Raw genomic sequence first — 17,158 nt, forward strand, 5'->3', positions numbered from 1 at the left:
ACCATTCATTCATACATACAAGTTATAATATAATGCTACACATTATTAAGACAAGTGAAGCTGCAAGAACAATAAATCCTTTAGTATTAATCATTTATCTAAAAGCAAGATCAAATTTTTAAGTTAGAAATGAGTCTGACCAAATGAAGTGTTTGGGAGGCAAGCGTTTAAAACAAATAGTACTTTGACTATGGAAGGTTATTGCACGACATTGTCTTCATCAATCTGGTCCGAACTACTAGGGTTTCATTTGTAACTCAAGATTTTCATGCCTAGCAATGAGTATACTATGTATGTATACTTCCGCATGCTGTGTTTTAATCAGACAACACTTTACTCTTTCCATGTGTAATTTACTTACTAATAATGATAGTATAGCTGCCCAATCTTGGAAGCAATTTCTCCTATTTGCCAGCGCTTCAAGCCATACCGATTATCCAAGACTTGTCTGTTTTATATAGGATACAAGAAAATAGAAATAAGAGTCTATAAATTCCAAAACTAATCAACTCTGTAAATTCAATAGGATAAAATACCATCCAATTCAGCAAAGCTAATGAATTTTTCATTAGATTTCAATGTAGTCATTCCATTAAATTTAAAAAGCATTTATTAAATGTCTATTTATAAGTTGAAATACAAAAAGAAACTACTTTGGCCAATAAACATGTATTTTAGAATGAAACCATAAATCATCCTATCTATGCTCTAGCTGATCTGAACCATTCCACATATAATATTGTCTTTAAAAATCAGACAAGAACATTACTCTTTTTTTTTTTTTTTTTTTTTTTTTTTTTTTGAGAGTGTGGCTCTGTTGCCCAGGCTGGAGTACAGTGGCATGATCTGGGCTCACTGCAACCTCCGCCTCTCGGGTTCAAGCGATTCTGCTGCCTCAGTCTCCTGAGTAGCTGGGATTATAGGTGTGCACCATCATGCCCGACTAATTTTTATATTTTTAGTAGAGACACGGTTTCGCCATGTTAGCCAGGCTGGTCTTGAACTCCTGACCTCAAGTTATCCACCCACCTCAGACTCCTAAAGTGCTGGGATTACAGGCAGGAGCCACTGCACCCAGCCTTATTTTATTATTATTATTATTTTTTTTTTTTTTTTGAGACAGGGTCTCTCTCTGTTGCCCAAGCTGGAGTGCAGTGATGCAATCTCAGCTCACTGCAAACTCCCCCTTCAGGGTTCAAGCGATTCTCGTGCCACAGCCTCCTGAGTAGCTGGGATTACAGCTGCGCACCACACCTGGCCAATTTTTGTGCATTTTGTAGAGATAGGGTTTAGCCATGCTGCCAAGCCTGGTCTCAAACTCCTGAGCTCAAGCAATCCTCCCACCTTGGCCTCCCAAAGTGCTGGGATTACAGGCATGAGCCACCCTGCCTGGCCATACATTTTAAAATCTTAAATAAATAGGAAAGAAATTTGTTTTCATTTGGGTTATAAAATGAAATATGTTATTTTAAAAGCACCAAGATTTACCTTTGCTTTGTTGGTGAAAAAAAGAAAAAGCACCAAGACAAAAAGCACTGAAGTAGTGAAGATAAAAACTGTGACTAATACAAAACAGGCCTTCACTCTCCTTTAACTATAAAATTCATTTACCGATGCTGCTGCTGGAACTTCCAGAGTTTGGTGTAAACATCAAAAGTTCTTCCAAAATAGGACTGCCACTGCTTCTGTCCATATTGTGGCAAATCTCTGTAATAGTAAATGAGTATATATTAATATTAAACTTCTTACACTATTTGGAAATTAAGTCTTGTGATGGTACAAACCAGACAGATGAAAAATGCTTGCATTCAGGCTTTCTTTTTTAAAAAAGTTACACTTTTTGGAGGAGGAAATTCTGTAACTAGGGTCCAGGACATGCTCTTTTCCTATTCCCCTCCCTACTTCTGACAGGTTGTTCTTAGTGTTCTTTGCAGATGCCTCTCCCATGAGGTTTCTGGTACTCTCTTCCCTCTCCCTGGGCGATCTTATTCACACTCACTTATATACTGACAACTTCCAAATGTTTATCTTCAGCTAAGAACTCAGCTGAATGTTTGAAAAACACTGGTTTAGAAAATATACCTAGAAATGGATATGTAGATGGATATTACTGTTCTACACTATTCTATCCTCTCCCTATGAGATAAATATACATCCCTGTCCTTGAACCTGGTGACTTATAGTACAGTCTTTGAGAGGCAAATACTCCCTACCATACAAACATTGGGCCTGGCCATATTAACTTACTTTGGCCAATGAAATATAATTGTAAGTTATTTATATCATATCTTAGGAGAAGATTAAGAGCACTGAGTGTTTCAGCATTTTCAATTTTCCCTCTGACCTAAGACAAAGATAGGGCTGTTCTTCAGCCTGGAACACTGAGTAAGACACACTTAACAGAGCCCCAAAACCACAGACAACTTGTAGCTAGCATGGGAGCTAGAAATACATCTCTACTGTAGGAAGGCACTACAATTTGAGGATTGTTACAGCAGCCTTACTTAGGAAAAGCTAGTCCAGAAACTGGTTAACAGGAGTAGGTTATTGCCATAACAAACATGTAACATATGTGACACCTGCAATTGTGACTGAGTAGCAAGTAACTGTTACCGAAGGCTGGAAACAATGATGACCTATACAATGCAATGGTAACACTGCATTTGCCTGAGAAAACTGAGAAAGCAGATAATACGATTAATGAACTTGTTGATTTATACAAAGAGGTTGGGAAACAGTATGTTGCTAGCCCTGGATGCTATTAGCTACACTTAAAATACTACGAGAAAAAGATGAACTCAGAAAAGAATTAGCTGCAAGCGGAGTTGAAAAGAAAAAGAGAAAATCCACAAATTCAAGAGCTTACAAATTGAAAGATATAACAATTACTAATGCATAACTGTAAAAGATATAATTGAGAAATGCTATCCATAAATGCCTATTAAAATTCAGCCTCATCGTCAAGGGCAAAACTTTTTCATTAAAGTCTGTGAATAGAAGAAGCTGGCCCCAAGTACCTTTTTTCAGTGGGACAAAACAGATTCGGGAAAGGAATTTAAGAATTTGGCTGTCTTATGGATGAAACTGGAAATCATCATTCTCAGTAAACTATCGCAAGGACAAAAAAACCAAACACCGCATGTTTTCACTCATAGGTGGGAACTGAACAATGAGAACTCATGGACACAGGAAGGGAAACATCACACTCCGGGGACTGTTGTGGGGTGGGGGGAGGGGGGAGGGACAGCATTAGGAGATATACCTAATGCTAAATGACGAGTTAATGGGTGCAGCAAAACAACATGGCACATGTATACATATGTAACAAACCTGCACATTGTGCACATGTACCCTAAAACCTAAATAATAAAAAAAAAAAAAAAAGAATTTGGCTGTCTTGTAGAAACCTGATAAACTCAAGGTATCTCTAATAAAGTCTAGAAGACAGATGTGTTTCAAAGAATTTAGGGTATGGCTATTGGTACATGCAGCTAACTTGAATCAAATTATAAAGAGTCAACTACATTTCACAAGATTTGTACTATTGAAGTCACTTTTTTTTTTTTTTTTTTTGAGACGGAGTCTTGCTCTGCTGCCCAGGCTGGAGTGCAGTGGCACGATCTCGGCTCACTGCAAGCTCCTCCTCCAGGGTTCACACCATTCTCCTGACTCAGCCTCCCGAGTAGCTGGGGCTACAGGCGCCTGCCACTGCGCCCGGCTAATATTTGGATTTTTAGTAGAGACAGGGTTTCACCGTGGTCTCAATCTCCTGACCTCATGATCCGCCTGCCTCGGCCTTCCAAAGTGCTGGGATTACAAGGGTAAGCCACCACGCCGGGCTACTTTTTTAAAAAATAAAGAAGGAATAAATTCATTGAATTTAGTAGTAAATGAATAAATCTAGAGATCAATTTGGGGAATTTGTATTTTTCTAATTTTGTCAATAGCATTTATTTCCATTTATGGTACATTGTCATTAAATACATTTATAACTCTTTCCATAAAGGTCCTATATTCCCTGGTTCATATTAATGTAAGGTCTCATATTTTCATTGTTTTTGTGAAAGGTATTTCTATTTTTTAAGTTATATCTTTTAATTTTTTTATGATGGAAAATTTCAAACATATACAAAAGTAGAGAGAACAGTACAATGACCCCTAGGTACCATCAGCAGATTCACAGATTATCAATTTAGAGCCAGTCTCTTCTATTTAGGGTTGCCAGGTAAAATACATGTTTTTGTTTGTGGGCCCCCTACTCCTTTCTCTAAGTTTATCTGTCTACCTTTGTTGTGCTAGTTCAACTCTGTCTCAATCAGTACCCCTATGACCACCACTAGCACTATTTTCGATTAAGAAAAGAAGTACAGGCTGTATTTACATTGACCCCTATAACTAAAATGTCTACAGAAATATTTAAAACAGAGAAAACACTCAAATGTTTAATAGTAAAATGAATATATATATATTTTTTGAGACGGAGTCTCTATCTGTTGCCAGGCTGGAGTGCAGTGGCGCGATCTCGGCTCACTGCAACCTCCACCTCCCGGGTTCAAGTGATTCTCCTGCCTCAGCCTTCTGAGTAGCTGGGACTGCAAGCACACACCACCAGGCCTGGCTAATTTTTGTATTTTTAGTAGAGACGGGGTTTCACCATGTTGGTCAGACTGGTCTCGAACTCCTGACCTCAGGTAATCCACCCACCTTGGCCTCCTAAAGTGCTGGGATTATAGGTGTGAGCCACCATGCCCGGCTTCTGGGTAGCTTTCCTTTTGCACCATCGGGATATCCTGCTATTGGTGTCACCCACCTTGCTGTTAGGCAAAGTGTGTTGTGAAGACACTCAATAGAAGGAGAAAACCTGATTACTAATATTATGCTTTTTTTTTTTTTTTTTTTTGAGATGGAGTCTCACTCTGTTGCCCAGGCTGGAGTGCAGTGGTGCAATCTCAGCTCACTGCAACCTCTGCCTCCTGGGTTCAAGTGATTCTCCTACCTCAGCCTCCAAAGTAGCTGGGATTACAGGTGCCCATCACCATGTTGGCCAGGCTGGTCTTGAACTCCTGACCTCAGGTGATCCACCCACCTTGGCCTCCCAAAGTACTGGGATTACAGGCGTGAGCCACTGCTCCCAGCCTACTAATATTATTCTGTCAAGTGCTAAGAATTATGAAGGCCATATAAAGTAATGTGAAAAGTGATCTCTTCAATTAATAGAATTATTGGTTGTAATAGACAGAAAATATGATCACATATGTAGAAAAAACTGCAAATAAGTACTAAATTACATGAAACTGAATAAAAGTAATAAGGAGTTTAGAAAACGGACACATTGGCTACTCAGGAGGCTGAGGTGGAAAGATTGCTTGAGACCAGGGGTTTAAGTTCAGCCTGGGCAACACAGCAAGACTCCAAAAAAAAAATTAGTTAATTAAAATGAAAAATGTTTAAGGTACATATTGGAAGGCTTGAGTAGCCAGGAAATGCTTCATAAAGAGAAAAATTTGGATAGGCAAAGCAGAAAGAAGAGATTAAGAGATTATCAGAGACAGAGATAAATAAAATATATAAGAGAAGCAACGACAATTGTAAGTTAATAACACTTTGTAGCACAAGTAGGAAAACAGCCTGAATTAAATAAATGATGTATTATGGGAACTAGGAGAAAATAAGGTATAACAACAGCAAAAAAAAAGAAAGAAAGAAAATAAGGTACAACAGGTAGGCTGGAGTCAGTTTATACTGTTCAAGAGCATAAAGTCTTTCTATTCTTTTTATGTAGGTTTATTTCCCGCATTTAAAAAGTGAGGATAATAACTGCTAATGGGTACAGGGTTCTTTTGGGGATAATGAATGTTCTAAAATTGACTGTAGTGATGGGTGCACATAACCTGTGAGGATACTAAAAACCACTGAGTTGTACATTTCCAAAAGGTAACTTGTAAGATATTTGAATATCCCATTAAAGATGTTCTTTTTAAAAAGAGTAATATAATTAAAAAAGCAATACATGATGGACTGAGCATATAATTTTATCTTCTCTCTCGAGGCTCCATACAGAAATAAAAAGAGAGGGAGGCAATCAGTAGATGAGAGATTTCAAGAAACTTCTGAAAGAACATTTGATGAAGAAATATCATTATTATATGAAGAAATATCAATATTATTACTTCCCACCAATCAAAATCCTGGCAGGAAACAGATGACACACAAGTGGGTCACTGGGAAGAGTTTGACAAGGAGGCTACAAAGATGTGAACAGAGTCAAGCGAAACCAACAAGGAACACTTTAAGGACCTGTGGCTAAGTTACTATCCCTTAGGCCTGGTGTAGCAGGGGGAGGGGGCAGTTCCCAAAACTTAAGGGAGGGAGCTGGCCAAACACACATCTGTGCTCACTCTACTCCTGCCCTCCAACCTCCTGCTGACCCTTTCCATTGGTGGAGCCCAACTGGAAGACAGAGGGCAAAGATATCAGTTGGAGCAGCCTATAAATGTTAGTCTCCCAGGGTAGGAGAAGAGGCAAAAGGTAAAAAGTAGATCTGGCAGGGCAAACTGAAAATGCCCAGCCTACTGCCTTCCATATAACACAGTGAAGAAAGCTGGAACCTAGAAAACATGAGAAAGGAACTACATGTGAAAGGACTCGATCCAGAGAGGTTACAAAAGAAAAACAGGGCAGGGTACAGCAGCTCACGTCTGTAGTCCCAGCACTTTGGGAGGCCTAGGCAGGCAGACAGCTTGAGCCCAGGAATTCAAGACCAGCCTGGACAACATGGCAAAACACAGTCTCTACAAACAAAAATAAAAAATAAAAAATAAATTTGCCAGGCGTAGTGGCACACACCTGTAGTCCCAGCTACTCAGGAGGCTGAGATGGGAGGATTCATTGAGTCCGAAGATCAAGTCTGCAGTGAGCTGTGATCATGCCACTGTACTCTAGCATAGGTAACATAGCAAGACCCTGTCTCAAAACAAACCAACCAACCCAAAAAACAAATAGTGTAAAAAAGAGTGATCCATTTGAATGTGAACTTAAGGATGAATTCATTTGAGATATACACTGGAACTATAGAGAAGGAAAGATCATTTCTCAACTCCTGGCTTTGCTATGTATAATATTTACGTAGTTATATGTCAAAATGTTGTTTATTATCTGTTTTCAACTTTTAGAATCCATGTATAGATCAAACACAAAATATTTAACTATGATTATAGAATGGTAAGTAAATTTTATGATCTATGAAATAAAAACATGAAGTTATAACTGACCAAAACTAAGCATGAGAAAAGAAGAGAGGCTGGGTGTGGTGGCTCAATGCTTGCAATCCCAGCACTTTGGGAGGCTGAGATGGGAGGACTGCTTGAACCCAGGAGTTCAAGACCAGCCAGGGCAACAAAGTGAGATCCCTGTCTCTAGCAAAAATGAAACAATTAGCCAGGTGTGGTGGCCTGCACCTGTGGTCCCAGCTACTCAGAGTCTGAGGCAGGAGAATTGTTAGAGTCCAGGAGGTCGGGGCTGCAGTGAGCTGTGATCATACCACTGCGCTCCAGCCTGGGCAACACAGTGAGACTCTATCTTAAAAAAAAAAAAAGAAAGAAAGGAAAGCAAAACATAGAAAAGATGATGGAACTAGTGGGAATGAAAATTTACCTTACAAAATGGAATCAAAGGGATACCATCAATATGGTGTATGGATGGGTTAAAGGACTGGGTTTTTAAGTCAGACTGGCTTGGTACCACTAATTGTCTATGCAATGTTACACAGAGTAAACTTTATGCCTTAGTTCCTCATTTATAAAATGGAAATAATAATAACAGAGCCTAGACCATAGGTTTGATGACAAGAGTTACTGAGTTAATACAGGTAAGGACCTAAGAACAATATACAGCACCTAGTGAAAACACAAAAAAGTTAGATAATACTATCATCTATGATCAGCATTTAAAAAGCGTGCTGCCGGTAGTTGACAATATGATTAATAAAATGAATAATGCGCCAGGCAGTCCTAGCACTTTGGGAGGCCAAGGCAGGGGGATCATTTGAGGCCAGGAGTTCGAGACCAGCATGGGCAACAAAGTGAGACCTTGTCTCTACAAAAAAATTTAAAAATTAGCTAACCAGCAGCCCTCAGGGCCGCTCTGCCTACAGAGTAGCTATTCTTTTCTTTCTTTACTTCTCTAATAAACTTGTTTTTACTTTAAAAAGAAATTAGCCAGGGGCATGCTTGTAGTCACGGCTACTCTGGGGGCTGAGGCGGGATGACGGCTTCAGCCCAGGAGGTTGACAAAAGCCCAGGAGGTTGACGCTGCAATGAGCCATCACCGCACCACTGCACTCCAGCCTGCGCAACAAAGGGAGCCCCTGTCTTACAAATAAATAAATAAAATAAAACAAATAATGAGAAAACCAAGAATAGTGGTAACGTAAATTCAGGGTGTATGGTGGGGATTAGACAGTATGTGTGGATTACTTGAAAGAGGCCTGGCATAAAGTAAGCACTAATAAATGTTAGTTGCTATTAGTATTCTTATTCCTGCTACTATTTCTATGGGGCAGGGAAAAGAGTAGCTTTTAGGTAAATGAAATCTTTATTGTGGCAGGATATCAAAGGAGAATGTATAAATTAATAAACCAAGAAAGAGTGATAAAAGTATATTTGAGAAATGAAAGTAAACGCCAGGAAAACTAAAATCAGCAAGAGTCAAAAGTGACTGCCTCTGAAAAATGAGGACTCTAGGTGAGAGGGATGTTTTAGACAATACTACTTCACAGTGTAAGCCCTTTTATATTATTTCGCCTTGTAAAACTCATGTTTTTTTAATTATGAGGTTATATTTTAATTCATTTTTTGAATTGGTAATTTATACACATAGCATAAAATTCAGAGCACAAAAGGTATGTATAGAGTAAGTCTCCTCCACTTCTATTCCAAATAACCTAGGTCTTCATTCTGAGAAAGTCCTCCTTTATTTACTTATAAGCATATAACTGTGCATGTATGCATATAGATATGTTATTTTGAAAAAGAAGTTTTAAATAAATACATTAAGAAAAAATTAGCCGGGCATGATGGCTCATGCCTGTAGTCCCAACACTTGGGGAGGCTAAGGTGGAAAGAGCACTTGAACCCACAAGTTCAAGACCACACTGGGAAACATGGAGAGACCTTATGTCTTCAAAACATTTTTAAAAAAATTATCCAGGCAGGCCAGGCACAGTGGCTCACGCCTGTAATCCCAGCACTTTGGGAGGCTGAGGCGGGCTGATCACCTGAGGTCAGGAGTTCAAGACCATCCTGGCTAACATGGTGAAACTCTGTCTCAACTAAAAAGACAAAAATTAGCTGGATGTGGTGGCAGGCGCCCATAATCCCAGTTACTTGGGAGGCTGAGGCAGGAGAATCACTTGAAACTGGGAGGCAAAATTTGCAGTGAGCTAAGACCATACCACTGCACTCCAGGCCTGGGCAACAAGAGCAAAACTTTGTCCATTTAAAAAAATATATATATATATATTAGCCAGGCCTGGTAGGACTACATGCCTACGGTCACAGCTCCTTGGGAGGCTGAAGTGAGAGTATCATTTGAGCCAAGGAGGTCAAGACCAGCCTGGGCAATATAGTAAGACTCCATCCCTACAAAAAAAAAAAGAAAAGAAAAGAAAGAAGAAAAAAAAAGTACAAGATGAAAAAGAACAATCCCATGACCTAACCAATTCCATTTAATATTTTAGTGTATTTCTTGCCAGACTGTTTCCTGGTCATATCTGTTTTGTCACCTTAAATAAGGAAATTGTATTTCTGTTTCATTGGCTGTCTAAGACTATTAGTGATCTAACTGCCTAAAGGAAAGGGTTTTATAGAAGAATTTCTTGGCCGGGTGCAGTGGCTCAAGCCTGTAATATCAGCACTTTGGGAGGCCAAGGCGGGCGGATCATTTGAGGTCAGGAGTTTGAGACCAGCCTGACCAACATGGTGAAAACCCGTCTCTACTAAAAATACAAAAAATTAGCTGGGTCTGGTGGCGAGCGCCTGTAATCCCAGCTACCTGGGAGGCTGAGGCAGCAAAATTGCTTGAACCTGGGAGGCGGAGGTTGTGCAATTGCACTCCAGCCTGGGCGATGGGAGTGAAACTCCATCTCAGGAAAAAAAAAAAAAAGAATTACTTGTGCCCATTTTTGGGGCCATCAAAATAAGAAATAACAGGTCAGTGCAGTGGCTCATGCCTGTAATCCCAGCACTTTGAGGGGCCAAGGCGGGCAGATCACTTGAGCCCGGAGTTCAAGACCAGCCTGGGCAACATGGCAAAACCCTGTCTCTACAAAAAAAATAAACAAATTAGCCAGGCATGGTGGCAAAGGCCTGTAGTGCTAGCTACTCAGGTAGCTGAGGTGGGAGGATCAATTGAGCCCAGGAGGTCAAAGCTGCAGTGAGCCAAGATTGCGCCACCAGTCCAACAAGACTCTACCTCAAAAAAGGAAAAGAAATAATTCAAATGAAACTGTTTCCTTTTAAAGCATCATTGAGAAAGCCACAAAACAAGGCCTATCAGTGTGGCTAGCTCAACCTGCTATGTTTTGTTAAAATGTTTTTCTTGAGATAAACTGGGTGCAGTGCACATCGGTAGTCCATCAAGCCTGTAATACCATGACATCTAATTTATGATTTCCTTTTGAGCTGCTATTTCTTGGCCAGCAGCTGTGTGTCTCCAAATAATTTTTCCCCCAAACCAGCATGTTTTCTGAATATGTCCTCTTGATCTGCTTACCTAGATGTTTTCCAAATGCTGTAAAATGTTTTTTAAAATTTCATCTTTACTTTTTCTATTGAAACTTTTCTGATTTCTCCATCAAAAATATTGGTAATTATTCAGTTGTATCATCTTCATTCTCTTGACTTCATATCTATCATTTTCTCAGGATACTGAGAGATCATCTCCAGTTCTTCCTGAATATCACTAGCTAAATGTTTTGAAGTATCAGTAGGATCAGTCTGCGGTCACATCACCCTGAGGCGCAGCATCTTGTCTAAGTATCAGTTCTACTCTATTGTCTTTGATGTGAATTTTAATCCTGATACTGCATTTTTGCTTTCCTGAACATCTTTCTTGCTTTATTTAAACTTAGCCTGTTATCTCCTTATAGTTCTATGCTCTTTCACAGAAGCCATGATCTGTGGCATTTTATTACAGAAGACAATCTTCTGAAAGTTTTTTATACCCGGCCAATTGATCTTTACTCATTGGTTTCATAGCTCTCAGTATGTATACTGTGACAGTGACAATATTTCTTCCCTCTCTTACATTCTGCTTAATTTTTAGAAGTAGCAATCTGGGGCCAGGCGCCGTGGCTCACGCCTGTAATCCCAGCACTTTGGGAGGCCAAGGTGGGTGGTTCATGAGGTCAAGAGAGCAGACCATTCTGGCCAACATGGTGAAACTCTGTGTCTATTAAAAATACAAAAAAATTAGCTAGGCGTGGTGGCACGCGTCTGCAGTCCCAGCTACTCGGGAGGCTGAGGCCGGAGAATCGCTTGAACCTGGGAGGTGGAGGTTGCAGTGAACCGAGATCACACCACTGCACTCCAGTCTGGCAACAGAGCGAGATTCCCTCTCAAAAAAAAAAAAAAAAAGAAAGAAAAAGAAATAGCAATCTGGGTATCTCATAAAGCAGTAAAATAATGCAGAAGGGCAGGTGCTGATTTCACCACTGGAGACTTTATCGATTAACTTTTGCTGCATAACAAGCCACTTCAAAACTCAGAAGCTTAAAACGAAAACCATGTAGTCACTAATCATTTTATGGGTAGGCAATTAGATCTGAGTTCAGTTGGACACTTCTGCCAGTCTCAGTCAGATCTCACTCAGGCAGCTCAGACAGCTAGTGGTCTGTGGCCTCTCTCAAATGTCCAGGACCAGCTTGGGTTTATTTATATGGGGCCTGGTTACAAGGTTTTAAGAGTTGCAGAAGAGAAGACAAGCTCTAATGTGCATTTTTCAAGTATTTAGATTATGTTTGCAACTGTCCCACTGGCCAAAGCAAAACTATTAGCCCAACCCAGAGGCAGTATGGCAGGGAACTAGTAATAAGCATGGATTCAGGGAAGGGAATCATTTTACAAACAATCTATCACAGAGACCTTATGTTTCTTTCCTTTTCAATTATGAAAATAATAAAAGTCTCTTAGAAAGCAAAAATACTATAAAGTATATATAGCAAAAAGTAAAAACAATGCTCTCTTGCTTCTCCTTTCAACTTTATTCCCCACAAACAACCACCAATAAGAATGATTTTGGCAGGGCACTGTGGCTCACACCTATAATCCCAGCACTTTGGGAGGCTGAGGTGGGAGGATCACTTGAGTCCAGGAGTTCGAGACCAACCTGGGCAACATAGGGAGAGCCTGTCTCTATAAGAAAATACAGCAAATTAGCCAAGTGTGGTGGCAGGTGCCTGTGGTCCCAGCTACTTGGGTGGCTGAGGTGGGAGGACTGCTTGAACCCCGGAGGTCAAGGCTGCAGTAAGCCATAATCATGCCACTGCACTCCAGCCTGGCTGAGTGAGAGTGAGACTCTGTCTCAAGAAACAAACAAAAAAGAATGATTTCTTTCTCTGTGCACATTTAAGTATATACATGAGATTTTCTATTATTTTACACCAATGGGATAAAACTACATATAAGGTCCTGCTACATGTCTATTTAAGAATACATCAGGTTTCTTTAATACATAAATACATAGAGAATTATATCAATATTTACTGTGTACAAAGTATTATATAATGAACCAACTTATTTAATCAATATCTTCCTGATGAACATTTATATTCTTTCTAGTTTTTCCCTGTTTTGTTTGTTTATTTATTTATTTATTTAGAGACAGAGTCTCACTCTGTCGCCCAGGCTGGAGTGCAGTGGCACAATCTTGGCTCACTGCAACCTCTGCCTCCTGGGTTCAAGCAATTCTCCTGCCTCAGCCTCCTGAGTAGACGGGATTACAGGTGCACACCACCATGTCCAATTAATTTTTTTTTTTTGTATTTTTAATAGAGACGGGGTTTCACCATATTGGCCAGGCTGGTCTTGAACTACTGACCTCAAGTGATCTGTCGTCTTGGCATCTCAAAGTGCTGGGATTACAGGTGTGAGCCACCGCACCCAGCCTCCCCATTTTAAAAATGCTATAATAAATATCTTCATACTAATAAATTTGAATAGCTACACAATATGAAAGGTCAATTTCTGTAGGTGGAAGTGAAGAGTGAAAAAAGATCTGCATTTTTGTACCAGATGTTAAGTTAATGGATAAAAAAGCAAAATGTTTTCCTACCTGAAATTTTCAGGCACAATAGCAAGAATTAGCAAGTTTAAAACTGCATTTCAAAAATCCATTTCCATTTTCCTTATAAGCTGAAATTCATTTCAGATTACAGAAATAGGTTAACTGTAGATATTAGTTTCCCACATTTATTGTGTTTTCATCTTTTTTATGTCTCCATGGATCTCTAATGAGAGGTTACATTAGGAAGACCTAATCAGGTATTTTTAAATGTAAGTTGCTGCTAGAAACTTTAAGACTCTTATGAAGCTGCTGCTGTTAGGAAGATTGTATTATTATGTACAAGCATTTGTCAGCAACACCAACTTTGTGACAATTGACAATTATTGTGTTTCATTAAGGATACTATCAAGTCTTTAGGCAATTTTTCAAGTAAGCATTTGCCTGCAAGTTTCTTTGAGTTTCCAAAATTGATAAAATTAATAAATCTCAGTAATACATCCTGTTAAGGGAGAAAACAGAACTAGAAGCCAGTGTTTTATTTCAGGTGTCAAGTGAAAAGGGTTATAAAGGAAGAGGACGTTGTATGCAGGCTAAAAGTACATAAAAAGTGATCTAAAATGCTATACTAGGGCTCCTAACAGTAAGCTGTAATATATAAATATTTTCCGATTTATAGCTATGAACAATGTTGGCTAACTTCTATACTATTTTCCTCAAAAGAATTTAGAATATCTACTATTCCAGTCTAAATCAGTTATAAAGACACCAGTTTCTTTTTCAAAATAGGGTTTAAATTTAAATTTTCCCCTAGGAAAACTCCTATGATCATCCTTTTTCTAATGAGCCATATCACAGAAGTTAATATATGAACCACTATATGATCAGCATCTAAAATTAACTAAGGTACTCTATAAAGAGTTTCAAAAAAAACTCCTCTACTACTCAGAGCTTGACTCTGATTTTAAACTCTGAATATATCATTTGGTCATTATTACTGTCAGCAAAGACAGGAAATTAATGGTCCATAGAATTAAATTAAATAGGGCTCTGAATTACCCCATAATTTAAATGACCTTATATTTCACATTTTGCAAAGGCACCTATGTTATAAATTAGCTAATCATATTCTTTTTTCCAAGATTTTGGAGGAAAGTAAAAGTATGACACTAATCTCTATTGAAATCCTCAGTTCTATCAGTAGAACTCAAGAGACTATGGTAGGAAGAAATGCAGTGCGAATAATTAAACCTGATTATCAGGGATGTTTCCAATGTAACGCTGAGATCTCAAAACTCAGGAAATCTCTGTAAATTTCCTGTAAATCCCCCATCTTTACTAAACTGAATTAGCTAAGATCATTGATCCCTACGTACACCTAAAATCCAAGTCCAAGGGGCATCTTTTAGTCCTTCTTTATCAGTCCTCTCTATGGCACTACACTGTTCACCACTTTCTCACCAACTTGTAACACTTTTTTCTGTCCTTACAATCTCTTCCATTAACTTCTCTTTCCTTAGTCCAGTCCCTAAATGCATGGCTTCCACCGGAGTATGTGTGTGTATATATGTGTATATATATATATATACACATATATATATACACACACACACACACACACATATACAAAAAGAAACATACATACAGGAAGTTACTTAGGAATCATAGCCAGTAAGCTGTAGAGCTATGGTTCAAATTCAAACCTTCTACCTCCTAATCCAATGCTCTTTTCTACCATATGGAATAACCATCTAGATTTTGTATGCAAGTAAAGTTCTTAGTTCTTTTCTGGGACCACATTCTGCTCCCTGGCTTTTTTTTTTTTTTTTCCCAGACAGAGTCTCACTTCACCTAGGCTGGAGTGCAGTGGCATGATCTTGGCTCACTGCAACCTCCGCCTCCCAGGATCAAGCGATTCTCATGCCTCAGCTTCCTGAGTAGCTGGGATTACGGGCATTTGCCACCACGCCCAGCTAATTGCTTTGTATTTTTAGTAGAGATGAGGTTTCGCCACGTTGGCCAGGCTGGTCTTGAACTCCTGACGTCAAGTGATCCACCTACCTTGGTTTCCCAAAGTGCTGGGATTACAGGCGTGAGCCACTGTGCCTGGCCTGCTCCCTGGCTCTTAGGATGCTGCTGACCTCCAACAAAGCTGTGGTCAAAGGCAAAGGAATACGCCAACTTCTCTGAATCAGGTTTTCAGTCAAAGAGCACACTGCCCCACTCATACATTCTTGTTTAAACAGAGAGGACTATATTACTGGGACATCTTTGTTCCAATCCATGTTTCTGTGTTCATGTGTATACGAGACCAAACTGCATTTGAGACTTGCAAAGCCCAATTGAGCATTTCCTTGTTAAGCATCAGTATCTGCTTTTACCCATTGGTAGACCCAGTGGTTTTTTGTTGTTGTTTGTTTTTAAAGACAAGGTCTCACTCTATTCCTCCAGGCTGGTGTGCAATGACATGATCATAGCTCACTGCAGCCTCAAACTCCTGGGCTCAAGCAATTCTCCTGCCTCAGCCTCCTGAGTAGCTGGGACTACAGGTGCATAGCACCACACTCAGCTAACATTTTTGTTTGAGACAGCGTCTCACTCTGTTATCCAAGCTGGAGTACAGTGGTGCAATCTCCACTCACTGCAACCTCTCCCTCCCAGGTTCAAGTGATTCTCACGCCTTAGCCTCTCAAGTAGCCGGGATTATGATGGTGGTGGCAGCCCATCTGGAGCAGCTGCTTCAGGGATGCCGACTGCAGTGGGGAAGTTGTGGCCAGTGCTGCATGCTCTGCAGAATGGGTGGAGGCCAGGAACAGGTGGAAGCCAGGCCACCTACTGAGTTGGAGGGGTGGGAGCCCAGCGCTCCTGGGTACAGCTGCAGCTACCCAGCTGCAGCTTTGGACCCATGCTTCCCTGCGTTCTCAGGGTCTTAAGCAGCTCCCTACCCCCACATGCTTGAAAGTACCTGATCCTGCTCCCTGGCCTCTCCCAGCTCCTGGCACCCACTCTGGGATGGAGCAAAGTTGTGGCCAAGCCTGGGAGCTGTCACAACTGACTGGGTGTGCTCATGACGGCACTGACACACAAGCCCCCTGCTGCCTCGGCCCCCTCCAGACTTTGGGTACTGACGAGCATGGGAGGGGGGCCTGGGGGGATGAGGCTGCCAGTTCTGGTTGAAGTCCATGGCCCAGAGTGAGAACTCAGGGTGCTTTTTCCAGGCCCATCCGTGGCCTCCCATGGACCAATCAGCACACACTTCCACCATTCTGAGCACAAAATAACCCCAGACAGCCAGACTCATACCCTCTCTGGGATGACATGCCTACAGAAAGGAGCTACCCACTCCTTTCTGCTGAGGGCTGGACACTTGCTGGGATGATCTACCTGCAGGAAGGAGCTACCTACTAGGGGTCTCCTGAGAGCTCTTCTGTCACTCAGTGAAGCTCCTCTCCACCTTGTTCACCCTCCAGGTGGCCACATACCTCATTCTTCCTGGGCGCAGGACAAGAAATCAGGACCTGGCAAATTCTGGGACTCAAAAAATGGTAACACAAACAAGGCTGAAACATGCCCCCTTGCTCGCCACGTTGTGGGCAATGAGAAGGAAAGAGCTGAGGCCCTTTGGGAGTCCAGACCTATGGGCTCCCTGAGCCAGGGATGTGACATCCTCTTTGGGGCTCTGCGGTTCCTGGAGTCTCCAAGCTTCTGGGCACCACCACGTTCCCCTCGTCCAGATGTGAGTGCCTGCAGTGGAAGCTGCCTGAGGCATATCTAATCCAGCTTCAGCTTTGCATGGCGCCAGTGCCTGGAGATGCCTGCCCCACCACGGCAGCTAGCTTGCTTGGCTGTGCGCAGTGGCCAGACCCCATGTCCACTCACT

General features: G+C 40.8%; 1 protein-coding gene across 3 annotated transcripts in view; it reads right to left on the reverse strand.

Moving 5' to 3' along the window:
- Nucleotides 1-17,158, reverse strand: part of SCAI (suppressor of cancer cell invasion) — a 194,084-nt gene that overhangs the window by 76,811 nt on the left and 100,115 nt on the right. For all 3 annotated transcript variants that reach the window (XM_030817810.1, XM_030817808.1, XM_030817809.1), the window contains 2 exons: nucleotides 1,612-1,707; nucleotides 362-448 (listed from right to left, as the gene is read on the reverse strand). In XM_030817810.1, coding sequence (XP_030673670.1) covers nucleotides 362-448; nucleotides 1,612-1,707 — 183 coding nt within the window. The remainder of the gene's footprint in view (nucleotides 1-361; nucleotides 449-1,611; nucleotides 1,708-17,158) is intronic.

The sequence above is a fragment of the Nomascus leucogenys genome, chromosome 8, assembly GCF_006542625.1.
Source record: "Nomascus leucogenys isolate Asia chromosome 8, Asia_NLE_v1, whole genome shotgun sequence".
NCBI classification, from domain to species: Eukaryota; Metazoa; Chordata; class Mammalia; order Primates; family Hylobatidae; genus Nomascus; species Nomascus leucogenys.